The sequence below is a fragment of the Bombina bombina genome, chromosome 3, assembly GCF_027579735.1.
Source record: "Bombina bombina isolate aBomBom1 chromosome 3, aBomBom1.pri, whole genome shotgun sequence".
In the NCBI taxonomy this organism is placed as follows: domain Eukaryota; kingdom Metazoa; phylum Chordata; class Amphibia; order Anura; family Bombinatoridae; genus Bombina; species Bombina bombina.
In genome coordinates, this window is record NC_069501.1 from 287,080,732 (window position 1) to 287,099,605 (window position 18,874).

At 41.9% G+C, this 18,874-nt stretch overlaps 1 protein-coding gene across 1 annotated transcript in view; it reads left to right on the forward strand.

Annotated features, from left to right (window-relative positions):
* The window catches only part of ABHD11 (abhydrolase domain containing 11), a 137,419-nt gene extending 118,939 nt beyond the window's left edge, over window positions 1–18,480 (forward strand). Inside the window, exon 7 of the mRNA XM_053706342.1 lies at window positions 16,523–18,480. Coding sequence (XP_053562317.1) covers window positions 16,523–16,661 — 139 coding nt within the window. The 3' untranslated portion in view covers window positions 16,662–18,480. The remainder of the gene's footprint in view (window positions 1–16,522) is intronic.
* Window positions 18,481–18,874: the final 394 nt, after the last annotated feature.

The following is an 18,874-nucleotide window of genomic DNA, read 5'->3' on the forward strand; positions in this document are numbered from 1 at the left end:
CCAAATTCATAAGGTTTCAATCAGACATCATGACGACTGTTACATATATCAACCATCAGGGGGTAACAAGGAGTTCCCTGGCGATGGAGGAGCATCCGGGGGAGTGGGAACTCCATCTGGAAATCTTTGCCCAAATAACTCAATTATGGGGCATTCCAGACATGGTTCTGATGGCCTCTCGTCAGAACTTCATGGTCCCTTGTTACGGGTCCAAATCCAGGGATCCCAAGGCGACTCTATTGGATACAATAGTAGCACCTTTGAACTTCAACCTAGCTTATGTATTCCCACCGTTTCCTCTCATTCCCAGGCTGGTAGCCAGGATCAGTCTGGAGAGGACTTCGGTGACCTTGATAGTTCCTGTGTGGCCACGCAGGACTTGGTATGCAGACCTGGTGAATGTGTCATCGGCTATACCATGGAAGCTACCTTTGAGACAGGACCTTCTTATTCAGGGTCCATTCGAACATCCGAATCTGGTTTTCCTCCAACTAACTGCTTGGAGTTTGAACGCTTGATTTTATCAAAGCGTGGGTTTTCAGATTCTGTAATATATACTCTTATTCAGGCTAGAAAGCCTGTAACTAGAAAAATTTACCATAATATATGGAAAAAATATATCTGTTGGTGTGAATCTAAAGGATTCCCATGGAACAAGATAAAAGTTCCTAAGATTCTTTCCTTTCTACAAGAAGGTTTGGAGAAAGGATTTTCTGCGAGTTCTCTGAAGGGACAGATCTCTGCTTTATCTGTTTTACTTCACAAAAGGCTGGCAGCTGTGCCAGACGTTTAAGCGTTTGTTCAGGCTCTGGTTAGAATCAAGCCTGTTTACAGACCTTTGACTCTTCCCTGGAGTCTTAATCTAGTTCTTTCAGTTCTTCAAGGGGTTCCGTTTGAACCCTTACATTCCGTAGATATTAAGTTATTATCTTGGAAAGTTTTGTTTTAGGTTGCAATTTCTTCCGCTAGAAGAGTTTCTGAGTTATCTGCTCTGCAGTGTTCTCCGCCCTATCTGGTCCATGCAGATAAGGTGGTTTTTACGTACTGAGCCTGGTTTTCTTCCGAAGGTTGTTTCCAACAAAAATATTAACCAGGAGATAGTTGTACCTTCTTTGTGTCCGAATCCAGTTTCATAGAAGGAACGTTTGTTACACAATTTGGACGTTGTCCGTGCTCTAAAATTCTATTTAGATGCTACAAAGGATTTCAGACAAACATCTTCCTTGTTTGTTGTTTATTCTGGTAAAAGGAGAGGTCAAAAAGCAACTTCTACCTCTCTATCTTTTTGGCTTAAAAGCATCATCAGATTGGCTTATGAGACTGCCGGACGGCAGCCTCCTGAAAGAATCACAGCTCATTCCACTAGGGCCGTGGCTTCCACATGGGCCTTTAAGAACGAGGCTTCTGTTGATCAGATATGTATGGCAGCGACTTGGTCTTCACTGCACACTTTTACCAAATTTTACAAATTTGATACTTTTGCTTCTTCTGAGGCTATTTTTGGGAGAAAGGTTTTGCAAACCGTGGTGCCTTCCATCTAGGTGACCTGATTTGCTCCCTCCCATCATCCGTGTCCTAAAGCTTTGGTATTGGTTCCCACAAGTAAGGATGACGCCGTGGACCGGACACACCTATGTTGGAGAAAACAGAATTTATGTTTACCTGATAAATTACTTTCTCCAACGGTGTGTCCGGTCCACGGCCCGCCCTGGTTTTTTAATCAGGTCTGATGATTTATTTTCTTTAACTACAGTCACCACGGTATCATATGATTTCTCCTATGCAAATATTCCTCCTTTACGTCGGTCGAATGACTGGGGAAGGCGGAGCCTAGGAGGGATCATGTGACCAGCTTTGCTGGGCTCTTTGCCATTTCCTGTTGGGGAAGAGAATATCCCACAAGTAAGGATGACGCCGTGGACCGGACACACCGTTGGAGAAAGTAATTTATCAGGTAAACATAAATTCTGTTTTTGCTTCTCTGGAATCCGGATTGTAAACGGGATAATTTTTTTCCTCAGTTTGCTGTGGGTTGCAGGACAGGTAGGGCACCTCAGTAATTCTGCTGAGCTGTAGAGTGCTGCCTGGGATATGTTTTCTTGATTTGATACATTTAAAAGGAACATTTATTTATGAAAATGTTTTTGCTCTGTATTATATCCTTTTTTTGTATTATGGATCAAGAGGCTGTGCAGGATGTTACCTGTAGCTTATGTTTTGATGCCCAGGTAGAACCCCCAGTACCTTTTTGTTCTTCATGTATCGAAAGAACTTTAGCTTATAGAAATAGACTTTTTGACCCTGAGCCATCATTAGCTAAGGCGGATGCTGTTCAGGAGCCTCCTGTTTCAGATGTGCCGCAGCTGTCTCCTCAAGCGTCCCAATCCTATTCATCTGCACATGCAGTGCCCTGCGTTTCCTCTCATGCTCCATCTGGGGTTACTTTGCAAGATAATGTTGCCTAGGTATCCTCTGTGGTATCTGAGGCGCTGTCTGCTTTTCCCATGCTGCAGGGAAAACGCAAAAGGAAATTTAAAGAAACAGTAACTTCGGTTTCTGATCCAGAAGTGGCTAATCATAGTATTTCCTCTCAGAAATCTGAGGATGAAGATTCTTCGGGTGCATCTGAGGGTGAAATCTCAGATTCGGGCAGTATAATTCCTTCTGCCGATGCTGAAGTTGTCTCCTTCAGATTTAAGCTGGAACATCTCCACTTGTTAAAGGGACAGTCAAGTATAAATTAAACTTTCATTATTCAGATAGGACTTTTAATTTTAATCAACTTTCCAATTTACTTTTATCATCAAATTTGCTTTTCTCCTGTTAAGTGTAGTCAGTCCACGGGTCATCCATTACTTATGGGATTATATCTCCTCCCTAACAGGAAGTGCAAGAGGATCACTCAAGCAGAGCTGCTATATAGCTCCTCCCCTCTACGTCATACCCAGTCATTCTCTTGCACCTAACTAATAGATAGGACGTGTGAGAGGACTGTGGTTGTTAAACTTAGTTTTTAATACTTCAATCAAAAGTTTGTTATTTTAAACAGCACCGGAGTGTGTTGTTTTTTCTCAGGCTGCATTAGAAGAAGAATCTACCTGAGTTTGTATATGATCTTAGCGGTCGTAACTAAGATCCATTTGCTGTTCTCGGCCATTCTGAGGAGTGAGGTAACTTCAAAACAGGGGATAGCGGGCAGGCTCACCTGCAAGGAGGTATGTTGCAGTATATTATTTTCTAAGGAATGGAATTGACTGAGAAAATACTGCTGATACCGATGTAATGTAAGTACAGCCTTAAATGCAGTAGTAGTGACTGGTATCAGGCTGATATTTATGTATGTTTACACTGAGGTATTTCTAGGGAATGGCACTTCACTAAGAAGATACTGTATACATATAACTGATAGCCTATACTGCAGTGAAAGCGACTAGCAGCAGGCTTTTTAATAACATTTCATAATTTTATGTTTAAAACGTTTACTGGCATGTTAATCATTTTTCTCTGAGGTACTTGGTGATAAAACTTTATGGGCATTATTTTTCCACATGGCTGTCGTTTGTTTATGAATAAAATCAGTTTACTGAGCTTCCCCACTGTTGTATTATGAGTGGGAGGGGCCTATTTTGGCGTTTTATTGCGCAGTAAAAATTCAGTCACAGTCTTCCTATTTCTTCCTCCATGATCCAGGACGTCTCTACAGAGCCCAGGGGTCTCCAAATCTAGTTTTGAGGGAGGTAATCACTCACAGCAGACCTGTGAGACTGTGCTTTGACTGTGATAAAAACGCTTATATTTTAAATTGTTATCCGTTTTTGGGTACTAAGGGGTTAATCATCCATTTGCTTGTGGGTGCAATCCTTTGCTAACTTAATGCATTTACTGTGAAAATTTGGTTGCTATAACTAATTTGGTTCATTGTTATTTCAACTGTGACAGTTTTGTGTGCTTCTTAAAGGCACAGTAACGTTTTTTATATTGCCTGTAAATTTATTTGAAAAGTATTTTCCAAGCTTGCTAGTCTAATTGCTAGTTTGTTTAAACATGTCTGACACAGAGGAATCTCGTTGTTCACTATGTTTAAAGGCCAATGTGGAGCCCAATAGAAATTTGTGTACTAATTGCATTGATGATACTTTAAATAAAAGCAAATCTGTACATGTAAAGAAAATTTCACCAGACAACGAGGGGGAAGTTATGCCGACTAACTCTCCTCACGTGTCAGTACCTGCATCTCCCGCTCAGGAGGTGCGTGATATTGTGGCGCCAAGTACATCAGGGCGGCCCTTACAAATCACTTTGCAAGACATGGCTAATGTTATGACTGAAGTTTTATCTAAATTTCCAGAACTTAGGGGTAAACGCGACCACTCTGGGGTAAGAACAGAGTGCGCTGATAATAATAGAGCCATGTCTGATACTGCGTCACAATTTGCAGAACATGAAGACGGAGAGCTTCATTCTGTGGGTGACGGATCTGATCCAAATAAACTGGATTCAGACATTTCAAATTTTAAATTTAAGCTTGAGAACCTCCGTGTGTTACTAGGGGAGGTATTAGCGGCTCTGAATGATTGTAACACGGTTGCAATTCCAGAGAAAATATGTAGGCTGGATAAATATTTTGCGGTACCGACGTGTACTGACGTTTTTCCTATACCTAAAAGGCTTACAGAAATTGTTAACAAGGAGTGGGATAGACCCGGTGTGCCTTTTTCACCCCCTCCTATATTTAGGAAAATGTTTCCAATAGACGCCACCACACGGGACTTATGGCAGACGGTCCCTAAGGTGGAGGGAGCAGTTTCTACTCTGGCTAAGCGCACCACTATCCCGGTGGAGGATAGCTGTGCTTTTTCAGATCCAATGGATAAAAAGTTAGAGGGTTACCTTAAGAAAATGTTTGTTCAACAAGGTTTTATATTGCAACCCCTTGCATGCATTGCGCCTGTCACGGCTGCGGCGGCGGCATTCTGGTTTGAGTCTCTGGAAGAGACCATTAGCTCAGCTCCGTTGGATGAGATTATAGACAAGCTTAGAGTCCTTAAGCTAGCTAATTCATTTATTTCTGATGCCGTAGTACACTTAACTAAACTTACGGCTAAGAACTCCGGATTCGCCATTCAAGCGCGCAGAGCGCTGTGGCTTAAATCCTGGTCAGCTGATGTGACTTCTAAATCTAAATTGCTTAACATACCTTTCAAAGGGCAGACATTATTCGGGCCCGGTTTGAAAGAAATTATCGCTGACATTACTGGAGGTAAGGGCCATGCCCTGCCTCAAGACAGAGCCAAACCAAGGGCTAGACAGTCTAATTTTCGTGCCTTTCGTAACTTCAAGGCAGGAGCAGCATCAACTTCCTCCACCACAAAACAGGAAGGATCTGTTGCTCGTTACAGACAGGGCTGGAAACCTAACCAGACCTGGAACAAGGGCAAGCAGGCCAGAAAACCTGCTGCTGCCCCTAAGACAGCATGAAGTGAGGGCCCCCGATCCGGAAACGGATCTAGTGGGGGGCAGACTTTCTCTCTTCGCCCAGGCTTGGGCAAGAGATGTCCAGGATCCCTGGGCGTTAGAAATCATATCCCAGGGATATCTTCTGGACTTCAAAGCTTCTCCTCCAAAAGGGAGATTTCATCTTTCAAGGTTGTCAGCAAACCAGATAAAGAAAGAGGCGTTTCTACGCTGTGTACAAGACCTTTTACTAATGGGAGTGATCCACCCGGTTCCGCGGTCGGAACACGGACAAGGGTTTTACTCATCTGTTTGTGGTTCCCAAAAAAGAGGGAACCTTCAGACCAATCTTGGACTTAAAGATCCTAAACAAATTCCTAAGAGTTCCATCATTCAAAATGGAAACTATTCGGACAATCTTACCTATGATCCAAAAGGGTCAGTACATGACCACAGTGGATTTAAAGGATGCCTACCTTCACATACCGATTCACAAGGATCATTACCGGTACCTAAGGTTTGCCTTCCTAAACAGGCATTACCAGTTTGTAGCTCTTCCCTTCGGGTTAGCTACTGCTCCAAGAATCTTTACAAAGGTTCTGGGTTCTCTTCTGGCGGTACTAAGACCGCGAGGAATATCGGTAGCTCCGTACCTAGATGACATTCTGATACAAGCGTCAAGTTTCCAAGCTGCCAAGTCTCATACAGAGTTAGTTCTGGCATTTCTAAGGTCACATGGGTGGAAGGTGAACGAAGAAAAGAGTTCTCTGTTACCACTCACAAGAGTTCCCTTCTTAGGGACTCTTATAGATTCTGTAGAAATGAAAATTTACCTGACAGAGGACAGGTTAACAAAACTCCTAAATGCTTGCCGTGTCCTTCATTCCATTCCACACCCGTCAGTGGCTCAATGCATGGAGGTAATCGGCTTAATGGTAGCGGCAATTGACATAGTTCCCTTTGCACGCCTGCATCTCAGACCACTGCAATTGTGCATGCTAAGTCAGTGGAATGGGGATTACTCAGATTTGTCCCCTATGCTGAATCTGGATCAAGAGACCAGAAATTCTCTTCTATGGTGGCTCTCTCGGCCACATCTGTCCAGGGGGATGCCCTTCAGCAGACCAGATTGGACGATTGTAACAACAGACGCCAGCCTGCTAGGTTGGGGCGCTGTCTGGAATTCCCTGAAGACTCAGGGATCATGGACTCAGGAGGAGAGACTCCTTCCAATAAACATTCTGGAATTAAGAGCAGTTTTCAATGCCCTTCTGGCTTGGCCTCAGTTAGCAACTCTGAGGTTCATCAGGTTTCAGTCGGACAACATCACGACTGTGGCTAACATCAACCATCAGGGAGGGACAAGGAGTTCCCTAGCGATAATGGAAGTCTCAAAGATAATTCACTGGGCAGAGTCTCACTCTTGCCACCTATCAGCGATCCACATCCCAGGCGTGGAGAACTGGGAGGAGGATTTCCTAAGTCGCCAGACTTTTCATCCGGGGGAGTGGGAACTTCATCTGGAGGTCTTTGCCCAAATACTTCGACGTTGAGGCAAACCAGATCTGGATCTCATGGCGTCTCGCCAGAACGCCAAGCTTCCTTGTTACGGATCCAGGTCCAGGGACCCGGGAGCGGTACTGATAGATGCTCTGACAGCACCTTGGGTCTTCAACATGGCTTATGTGTTTCCACCCTTCCCGATGCTTCCTCGATTGATTGCCAGGATCAAACAGGAGAGAGCATCGGTGATTCTAATAGCGCCTGCGTGGCCACGCAGGACCTGGTATGCAGATCTAGTGGACATGTCATCCTGTCCACCTTGGTCTCTGACTCTGAGACAGGACCTTCTGATTCAGGGTCCTTTCAAACATCAAAATCTAATTTCTCTGAGGCTGACTGCTTGGAGATTGAACGCTTGATTTTATCAAAGCGTGGATTTTCGGAGTCAGTAATTGATACCTTAATACAGGCTAGAAAACCTGTTACCAGGAAAATTTACCATAAAATATGGCGTAAATACTTACATTGGTGCGAATCCAGGAGTTACTCATGGAGTAAGGTTAGGATTCCTAGGATATTGTCTTTAATACAAGAAGGTTTAGAAAAGGGTTTATCTGCTAGTTCTTTAAAGGGACAGATCTCAGCTCTGTCCATCCTTTTACACAAACGTCTGTCAGAATTTCCAGACGTTCAGGCTTTTTGTCAGGCTTTGGCCAGGATTAAGCCTGTGTTTAAGACTGTTGCTCCACCGTGGAGCTTAAACTTAGTTCTTAACGTTTTACAGGGTGTTCCGTTTGAACCCCTTCATTCCATTGATATCAAGCTGTTATCTTGGAAAGTTCTGTTTTTAATGGCTATTTCCTCGGCTCGAAGAGTCTCTGAGTTATCGGCCTTACATTGTGATTCTCCTTATCTGATTTTTCATTCAGACAAGGTAGTTCTGCGTACTAAACCTGGGTTCTTACCTAAGGTAGTCACTAACAGGAATATCAATCAAGAGATTGTTGTTCCATCATTGTGCCCTAACCCTTCTTCAAAGAAGGAACGACTTCTGCACAATCTGGACGTCGTCCGTGCCCTGAAATTTTATTTACAGGCAACTAAAGATTTTCGCCAAACTTCTTCCCTGTTTGTCGTTTATTCTGGACAGAGGAGAGGTCAAAAAGCTTCTGCTACCTCTCTCTCTTTCTGGCTTCGTAGCATAATACGTTTAGCCTATGAGACTGCTGGACAGCAGCCTCCTGAAAGAATTACAGCTCATTCTACTAGAGCTGTGGCTTCCACTTGGGCCTTTAAGAATGAGGCCTCTGTTGAACAGATTTGCAAGGCTGCAACTTGGTCTTCGCTTCACACTTTTTCCAAATTTTACAAATTTGACACTTTTGCTTCTTCGGAGGCTGTTTTTGGGAGAAAGGTTCTTCAGGCAGTGGTTCCTTCCGTGTAAAGATCCTGCCTGTCCCTCCCGTCATCCGTGTACTTTTAGCTTTGGTATTGGTATCCCATAAGTAATGGATGACCCGTGGACTGACTACACTTAACAGGAGAAAACAAAATTTATGCTTACCTGATAAATTCCTTTCTCCTGTAGTGTAGTCAGTCCACGGCCCGCCCTGTTTTACGGCAGGTCTAAATTTTAAATTAAACTCCAGTCACCACTGCACCCTATAGTTTCTCCTTTCTCGTTTGGTTTCGGTCGAATGACTGGGTATGACGTAGAGGGGAGGAGCTATATAGCAGCTCTGCTTGGGTGATCCTCTTGCACTTCCTGTTAGGGAGGAGATATAATCCCATAAGTAATGGATGACCCGTGGACTGACTACACTACAGGAGAAAGGAATGTATCAGGTAAGCATAAATTTTGTTTTTTCTCTTGGTATTCTTAGTTTAAACTAAACATAGGTAGGCTCATATGCTAATTTCTAAGCCTTTGAGGGCTGCCTCTTATCACATGCTTTTTAAATCTCTTTTCAACACAAAGAGACAGAAAGTACACGTGGGCCATATAGATAACACTGTGTTCAGGCACAGAAAGTTATTTAAGATTTAGCACAATACAATGCTAAATGTAAGACAATAGATAATAAACAGTCACAGTCATGTGATCAGGGGGCTGGAAGAAGGTTCCTAGATACAAGGTAATCACAGAGGTAAAAAGTATATTAATATAACTGTGTTGGTTATGCAAAACTGGGGAATGGGTAATAAAGGGATTATCTATCTTTTAAAACAATAACAATTCTATGGTAGACTGTCCCTTTAAGGAGGTTTTGGCTACCTTGGATGACTCCGATACTACTATCGTTGTTAACCCTAAGAAGTCTAGTAAGCTGAACAAGTATTTTGATGTTCCCTCTGCGGTGGAGGTATTTCCTGTTCCAGACCGTGCTTCTGAGATTATTGCACGGGAGTGGGAGAGACCTGGTATTCCTATTTTTAAGAAAATGTTTCCTATAGCTGACTCTATTAAAGAGTCGTGGCAAACAGTGCCTAAGGTGGAAGGAGCTATTTCCACTTTGGCTAAGAGGACCACTATTCCCATTGAGGATAGTTGTTCTTTTAAGGATGCAATGGATAAGAAATTGGAGGCATTATTAAAGAAAATGTATGTTCACCAAGGTCTTCAATGGCAGCCTGCGGTGTGTATTGCTACTGTTACCAGCGCTGCAGCTTACTGGTTTGATGCCTTGTCTGATTCTATTCAGACAGATACTCCTCTTGAGGAGATCCAGGGCAGGATTAAGGCTCTTAAATTAGCCAATTTTGCAGTTCTAGCTCGCAGAGCCCTTTGGTTAAAATCCTGGTCTGTGGATGTTTCTTCTCAGTCTAAGTTATTAGCTATTCCCTACAAGGGTAAGACCTTGTTTGGGCCTGGTTTGGCTGAAATTATTTCAGATATCACAGGAGGAAAGGGATCTTTCTTCCTCAGGATAAGAAGAATAAGCAGAAAGGGCTTCAGAGTCATTTTCGTTCCTTTCGTAACTTTAGAAATAAACCCTCCGCTTCCTCTTCCAAACAGGAACTATCCAAGTCTTTCTGGAAGTCTGGTCAGTCTTGGAACAAGGGGAAACAGTCTAAAAAACCTGCAGCTGACTCCAAGTCAGCATGAAGGGTCGGCCCCTGATCCAGGAACGGATCTAGTAAAGGGCTGGCTTTCTCAATTTGCAAACTTGGATACGAGATGCCCCAGACCTGTGGGCCGTGGAAATTGTATCTCAGGGGTACAAGATAGAATTCAAGACGTTTCCTCCCAGAGGCAGGTTTCTTCTTTCAAGATTATCTGTAGACCAGATAGAGAGAGGTGTTCTTAAATTGTATCAAGGATCTTTTTGCCCTGGGAGTTATAGTTCCAGTTCCTCCACAGGAACAGGGTCTGGGATTTTAGTCAAATCTGTTTGTGGTTCCCAAGAAAGAGGGGACTTTCAGACCTATTTTAGACCTAAAGTGTTTAAACAAGTTCCTCAGAGTACCGTCCTTCAAGATGGAGACTATACATTCCATTTTTCCTTTGGTTCAAGAGGGTCAGTTTATGACAACCCTAGACTTAAAGGATGCGTACCTTCATGTTCCCATTCACCGGGATCATCAGAAGGTATTAAGGTTTGCTTAGAGTTTGTGGCTCTTCCATTCGGCCTTGCCACAGCTCCCAGAATTTTCTCAAAGGTCCTGGGGACTCTTTCGGCAGTGATCCGGTCTCGGGGCATTGCAGTAGTGCCTTATCTGGATGACATTCTGGTTCAGGCGCCATCTTTTCAACAAGCAAACTCTCATACGGAGATCTTGTTGTTTTTATTCGCTCCCATGGTTGGAAGGTAAATCTGGGAAAGAGTTCTCTGATTCCAGCAACAAGAGTAGTGTTTTAGGGACCATAATAGACTCCCTACTAATGAAGATATTTCTGACAGAGGTCAGAAAAACAAAGATCTTTGGCTCTTGTCTTGTTCTTCAGTCCTCTCCTCTGCCGTCAGTGGCTCTATGTATGGAGGTAATTGGTCTGATGGTAACTTCCATGGACATCATTCCGTTTGCTCGGTTCCATCTCAGACCTCTGCAGTTATGCTTGTTAAGGCAATGGAACGGGGACTATGCGGATCTGTCTCCGCAAATAGTTCTGGATCAGGCGACAAGGGACTCTTTTCTGTGGTGGTTGTCTCAGGAACACCTCTCCCAGGCAACTTGCTTTCGCAGACCTTTCTGGATGATCGTGACCACGGATGCCAGCCTTCTAGGTTGGGGAGCAATTTGGGAGTCATTGAAGATTCAGGGTCTTTGGACTCGGGAGGAGTCCGTTCTCCCTATAAACATTAAAGAACTGAGAGCGATTTTCAATGCTCTACTGGGCTGGCCTCAGCTTTTGCCCGGTTTATCAGGTTCCAGTCAGACAACATAACATCGGTGGTGTACATCAACCACCAGGGGGGGGACTCAGAGTTCCTTGGCCATGTCAGAGGTGGCCAGGATAATCCGGTGGGCGGAGTCTCACTTGTTTTTCTGCAATCCACATCCGAGGAGTGGACATTTGGGAGGCGGATTTTCTGAGCTGACAGACCTTTCATTCGGGGGAGTGGGAACTCCATCCGGAAGTATTTTCCAGTTTAATCCTCAATTGGGGGCAGCCAGAACTGGATCTCATGGCTTCTCGGCAGAATTCCAAGCTTCTGAGGCATGGCTCGAGGTCAAGGGAGCCACAGGCTTTCTTGATAGATGCTCTGGCGGTCCCTTGGAATTTCAGTCTAGCTTACATATTTCCTCCGTTCGCTTACCTGCCAAGAGTCATTGCTCGGATCAAGCAGGAGAGGGCATAGCGCCGGCGTGGCCTCGCAGAATCTGGTATGCAGATCTAGTGGAAATGTCGTCTCTACCTCCGTGGAGACTCCCTCTGAGGAAGGAGTTTCTACTTCAGGGTCCTTTTCTTCATCCAAATCTCGTTTCTCTGAAGCTGACTGCTTCGAGATTGAACGCTTGATTTTATGTAAGCGTGGGTTTTCAGAGTCGGTCATTGAGACCATGATTCAGGCTCGTAAGCCTGTGACAAGAAAAATTTACTATAATATATGGCGTAAATATCTGTGTTGGTGGGAATCCAGAGGCTACTCTTGGAGTAGAGTCAGGATTCCTAGGATTTTGTCTTTTTCTCCAGGAGGGTCTGGAGAAGGGTTTGTCAGCTAGTACTCTGAAAGGTCAGATTTCTGCGTTATTTTATTGCATAAGCGTTTGGCGGATGCGCCAGATGTGCAAGTTTTTTGTCAGGATATGGTGAGTCCACGGCCCACCCTCTATTTAAGACAGTTATTTTATCTAAAACCTCAGGCACCTCTACACTTTTGTGTTATCTTCTTTTTCCATTTTTCCTTCGGCCGAATGACTGGAGATTATGGGTAAGGGAAGTGACATATATAGCAGCTTTGCTGTAGTGCTCTTTGCCTCCTCCTGCTGGCCAGGAGTGATATTCCCACTAGTAATTGTGATTCTGTGGACTCACCATATCCGGAAATAAATTTATTAGGTAAGCATAAATTATGTTTTTGTAGTCAAACACTCTCATACAATACACACACGCTCTCATACAATACACACACGCTCTCATACAATACACACACGCTCTCATACAATACACACACGCTCTCATACAATACACACACACCACACACGCTCTCATACAATACACACACACCACACACGCTCTCATACAATACACACACACCACACACGCTCTCATACAATACACACACACACCACACACGCTCTCATACAATACACACACACACCACACACGCTCTCATACAATACACACACACACCACACACGCTCTCATACAATACACACACACCACACACGCTCTCATACAATACACACACACCACACACGCTCTCATACAATACACACACACCACACACGCTCTCATACAATACACACACACCACACACGCTCTCATACAATACACACACACCACACACACTCTCATACAATATACACAGATCACACACACCACACACACACACACACACACACTCAAACAATACACACACACATTCTCATATAACATGCACGCACACACACCGCACACTCCGTTTAATTTGAGCATAATGAAAAACAAGATAAAACACACTTGCAATCTGTGACCTCAATGATATGAGGTAATGAAATCACGGTAATTGCTAATGCTTAAGCTGGGAGTACACTGTTTCTAGATTGCCGGAATTAACTCTTTGAACATTTCCAAACGCTTTTGTCACAATACTGCAACCGGCCGGTGCAACCTAAACCAATACCCCTATAAAAATAAATAATCCCCCCCAAAATAAAAACACCCCCTAATCTAATACTAAACTACCAATAGCCCTTAAAATGGCTTTTTGTAGGGCATTGCCCTAAATAAATCAGCTCTTTTACATTAAAAATAAAGTCCCCCCTAACAGTAACCCCCCCCCCCCCACCAAACCCCCCAAATAAAAAAAAACTAACACTAATAAACCTAAACTACCCATTGCCCCTAAAGGAGCATTTGTATGGGCATTTCCCTTAAAAGGTCATTCAGCTCTTTTTCACTGCCCTTAAAAGGGCATTCAGCTCTTTTTGAAATTGCCCAATGAACCCTAATCTAAAAAAAATTTTTTTTTTAAAAAAACCTAACGCTAAAGCCCCAAATAGGTACTCATGGTTTTAGAAGTCCGGCTGAGAAGGTCTTCCCTCCAGGCGGGTCCATCATCTTCATCCACAGCGAAGACGGCGCAGAGCAGAGGTCTGGAGGGGTCTTCCCAGATGTGGCGATCCTCAGCGGTGGTCATCTGATGTCTATTGAATGCAAGGTCCTGCAATCAATTTGGGGTACCTTGCATTCCTATTAGCTGAATTTTTTAAAACCGCCAATAGGATTAGCGCCGCGAAGGATCGCCACATCTGGGAAGACCGCTCCGGACCTCTGCAACGCGACGCCTTCGCTCCGCACACATCTGGGAAGACCGCCTTTGTTGTGGATGAAGATGATGGACCCGCCTGGAAGAAGACCTTCTCCGCCGGACTTCTGAAACCGTCGGCACCTATTTGAGGTTTTAGTGTTAGGTTTTTTTTTGTTTTTTTTGGGGGGGTTTTGTTATTTTAGATTAGGGTTTATTGGGAAATTTGCAAGAGCTGAATGCCCTTTTAAGGGCAATGCCCATACAAACGCCCCTTTAGGGGCAATGGGTAGTTTAGTTTTTTTTTATTTTGGGGGGTTTGGTGGGTGTGGGGGTTTACTGTTAGGGGGGACTTTGTTTATTTTTAATGTAAAAGAGCTGATATCTTTATAGCAATGCCCTAGAAAAAGCCCTTTTAAGGGCAATTGGTAGTTTATTATTAGATAAGGGGGTGTTTTTATTTTGGGGGGGCTTTTTTATTTTCATAGGATTTTGGATAGTGGTGTGTTTGTTTGTTTTTTGTAATGTTATCCTTTTTTTTATTTTCTGTAATTTTAGATTAATTCAATGTAATTTAAAAAAAAATGATTTTAATTGTAATATAGTATTTTTTTTAAATGTAATTAAGGGGTTAATTTAGGGGGTGTTAGGTTAGGGGGCTTAGTCATTAAATTAGATTTTTCCATTGTGGAGGTTGGCGGTTTAGGAGTTAATAGGTAAATTAGGTTTAATGCGTTGTGGGGGGTTGGCGGAATAGGGGTTAATAGATGTATTAGGTAGTTTGCGATGTTGTGGTTGGCGAATTTAGGGGTTAATAATTTTATTGGGTTTTTTTTTAAAAAAAATACTTATTGCGAACGGTTAGGTTTTTTTTTTTTTTATATATACTTATTACGGGCGTTTTTTTTTTGTTGTTGTTGTTGTTGTTTTTTTTTTGTTATGCTCAGTTTGCCTTCACTGCATCCCGGTGGATTCCGAAAATTTTCGGAATCCACCTGGATGCAGCTTCTCTGAATCCATGTTAATTATTTTGGCTGCCTCGCACTGCCAACATTCCTTTGAGGATGCGTGCGCAACTGGCGATACCGACGGATGCATTACAAACGCGATTATATATACTGTGTGTATGTGTGTATGTATATATATATATATATATATATATATCTCACATACATATCCATCTAGACGTGTATGTATCGCAATGTTAAAGCCCTTTGCCTGAGATCTCATATTTTTGAGCCTTTATAACTTTTTTGTGTGCACAATATTTTTTTAACTTAACTTTTTTTAACTTTCAACTCGTAATACAATCGGTAAGTCAGACGAGAGCAAGACTCCATAATAAACCCTTTATTGCTCGCCTGCAAATGTTTGTGCTCCACTTGTAATCTGGCCCTGAATGTATGTATAAGGTCAGGTAAAAATGTATTTTCTGGCATTAAATCCTCCCACATAGAAATGTTTTTTTAACTCTGCACTCCCTTCCCTGATACTTCATGCAAGGGTCTGCAACCAAAGACCAGTTCAAATCAAAATGATCAATCTGTTGCTTTGAATTGAAGCATAATAGGAGGGGAGCAGAGTTTACCACTAATTTGGTAGATCATTTTCTTTTAATACTAGTGTTCCGTAGAAGCTATGTGCAGACATCCCAACCTACAAAAACTAATTTCAGGGAGGTGGGTTCACCCGCTTCTGCACCTCCCCCACCCCTCCCAGTTATATATTGGACACCTTGAAACCCCAAATAAGATAAAGACTTATCATTAAAGTAGATTCCCACTAAAGTCACATTAAAAACAAGTAGCTTTATTGCACAACCACATACAACAAACCTATTTTCCAGTGATCGTACGCTTGTTGAATGCTTAAATATTTTAGAATGCGAAGTTTAATTACATGCAGTAAATAAGGTAGTATTTGTGTTTTTATTTTATTAAAATCAGTGAGGGCTTTTTAGTTACTGATGCATGCTTTAAGGGTTTTATAACGTCCCACCAACTAAAGGCATTCCTTAAAGAAGCACTTTTCCATATTTGGGCCACATTGGATCATAGTACTTGGAGTTTCAGGGAGATTGCATTCCATTTGCTGGAATCAGGGGGCCGCTATTAAAATCACGGAGACTCCCTGAACTTCAGGGAGAGTTAGGATGCCTGCAATCCAGTGTTTAATTCCTGCAATGGACATGCTACTACAAGTATAAAAACAAAAGGTATTTTTCTTTCAGCACTGCTTTTACTGTTCCTTTTAATAAGTCTCTTGACTTGCCAATTAAAGGTACACGAAACTTCTATTATTTAATTTGCTTCCTTCTTTTGTTATACTTTGCTGAAAGGTTTATCTAGGTAAGCTGAGTAGCAGCAAAGAACATAGGTTCTGCTGCTGATTGGTGGCTATATATATATATATATATACCTATACCTATTGTCATTGGCTCACCCATATGATACCAAGAGAATGAAACAAATTGGATAATGGAAGTAAATTAGAAAGTGGTTTCAAATTATATTCTCTATCTCCCTTTAAGTGACTGATGGTTTGGTACCAGCATTACTGCTCGACACACACAAACACATACTTGTATACATATATTACATTGGTCTTGAAAATAGGGTGGACAACATTTTACTTATTTGTTGTTAATTTTAATATTATTATTGTCCCTCTAGCTCTGAGAATTACAATGAAATTGAACGCCTGTTCCCTTATGCAAATGTGGAGTACATCATAGGATCTGGCCACTGGGTACATGCAGACAAAACGGAGGATTTTCTAAATGCAATCTGCAATTTTGTACAAACTACATAATTCATACAGTCTTTATTTTCTCTGTGCCCTGAGAGCTTTGAGATCCAGTGACTTGCTTAGGGTTCAGCCTGAGATCTAAAACTACAACAAGTAAGCCAACCAATAGAAAACGTTCCAAGGAACTTGCTTAAAAAGAGAGAACTGACAGTGGTTTAGCATTTTAAGTGATGTATGATCAGGAATTGTGGTTCTCGTTTATAAGCTCTAGGTAAGTGTGCTTTGCATTATTGTACCGTCCTAAATACTTATAATTGCAAAACCTTACTCTAGTTGGATTTTTAAGATTTTCATAAGTTTCAGAAATGTTTAAATAACACAGAGAAATATGTATAACTTTATTTTCAAAGACTCATCCTCCACTTATAGAGACAAAGGTCTATGCCAGTTTTATTTTCTGTCTGAGTTGCTGATTTGTTGTCAAGAATAAAATATGCATTCTAGTTACTAACTACTCCAAGTATTTTGATGTTAAGCCTCATGCTTAGTAGATTGATTATTCAATCTTCTACTAGTGTTCTGAATATTATTTTGACTATGTTTTTATTTAATTTTGTAAAAAAATAAAAAAAATAAAAATTGCAATAACATTTTTCTGGGTTGGACATAATTTAAAAATACGCATTTCTGTTATAGCATAACATATATAACCCTCTCTTAACATAACCCTCTCTTAAAGGGATAAAAAAAAGTCAAAATTAGTCTTTCATGATTCAGGTAGAGCATTGTTTCTCAACCGCGGTCCTCAAGTACCCCCAAGTTTTCATTTATAGCTAAACACAGGTGAAATAATCAGCTGATCAGTAACCATGGTTACTAACCTGCTCTCACCCATCAGCTGATTATTTCACCTGTGCACTGGTTTAGCTGTAATGAAAACCTGCCCTTGAGGACCGCGGTTGAGAAACAATGAGGTAGAGCATATAATTTTAAGAAACTTTTAAATTTACTTCTGTTTTCAAATGTACTTTGTTCTGTTGGTATCTGTTGTTTAACCCTTTGAGTGCTAAGCACTTTCCCACCTGGGTGCTAAGCTGTTTAAAGACTTTTATTTTTTTTATTTTCTGAAATATTTATTTGTTTAAACTTTTTTTTTCCTCCAGATCCCCAAGACTTACACTGATGTAAAGGTTAGGCGATTACCTTTCCAACGGTGGGTCTTGGGGTTCTGTAGCTGCTTAGATGCATGAGATACAGGCTTCTAAGCAGCATGCCCCCTTTTCCTATTCTTAACATTATTTTTAAATAAAGTTGCGCGGTGACGTCATTGCGTGTGACTTCACCGCTCAAAACGTGAAGCCCCGGCGATGTCACTATACAGGCCCGATCACCAGGGTAGGAGCGGGTGTGAGACCCCAGATCTCCCTCAACGTGGGAGAGTGCTAGCGACGGCTCTGAGCCGTTGTTAGCACCAGAGTGGGAAACTCTGCGACGGCTCAGAGCCGTCATTAGCACTGAAAGGGTTAAAAAGAATATGTACATATCATGCACTACTAGGAGCTAGCTAGTGATTGGTGCCTGCACACATTTGTATCTTGTGATTGGCTGACTAGATATGCTTAGCTAGCTCCCAGTAGTGAAATGCTGTTCTTTCAGCAAAGGATAACAAGAGATTGAAGCAAATTTGATAACAGAAGTAAATTGGAAAGTTTTTTTAAAAATTGCATGTTCTATCTGAATAACAAATGAAAATGTTGGGGTTTCATGTCCCTTTGTAACTGGCATATTCAGTCCTACTTATTTACCAAATATTTATAAATTAATTGTTGCAAATAAAATCACTTTAAAATAATATCCTGCAATAAAGTACTTTTAACTCTTAGCCTGTGTACATATTATTATTTGTTGCCTTTGCATTTGTAGAAAAGGCCATGTGTACAATGAGCATTCCTCCTACATATTTATGTCATCCAGAAAGGTACGTAGTTCTTAGAAAAACTTTAAATGGTGATAATTATTCAGTGTTAATTTAAAATCTGTGACTGAAAGAAACTGCTATTGATGTGAAAGGGATATGAAACTTTTCTTTCATGATTCAGATAGAGCATACAATTTTAAACAGCTTCCCAATTTACTCCGATTAGCTAATTTGCTTTGTTCTCTTGGTAGCCTTTGTTGATAAGCATACCGAAGTAGGCTCAGGAGCTGGGGCCACATATATACCTCATCATTGGCCTACCATATATACCTCATCATTGGTTTACCAATTTGTTCAG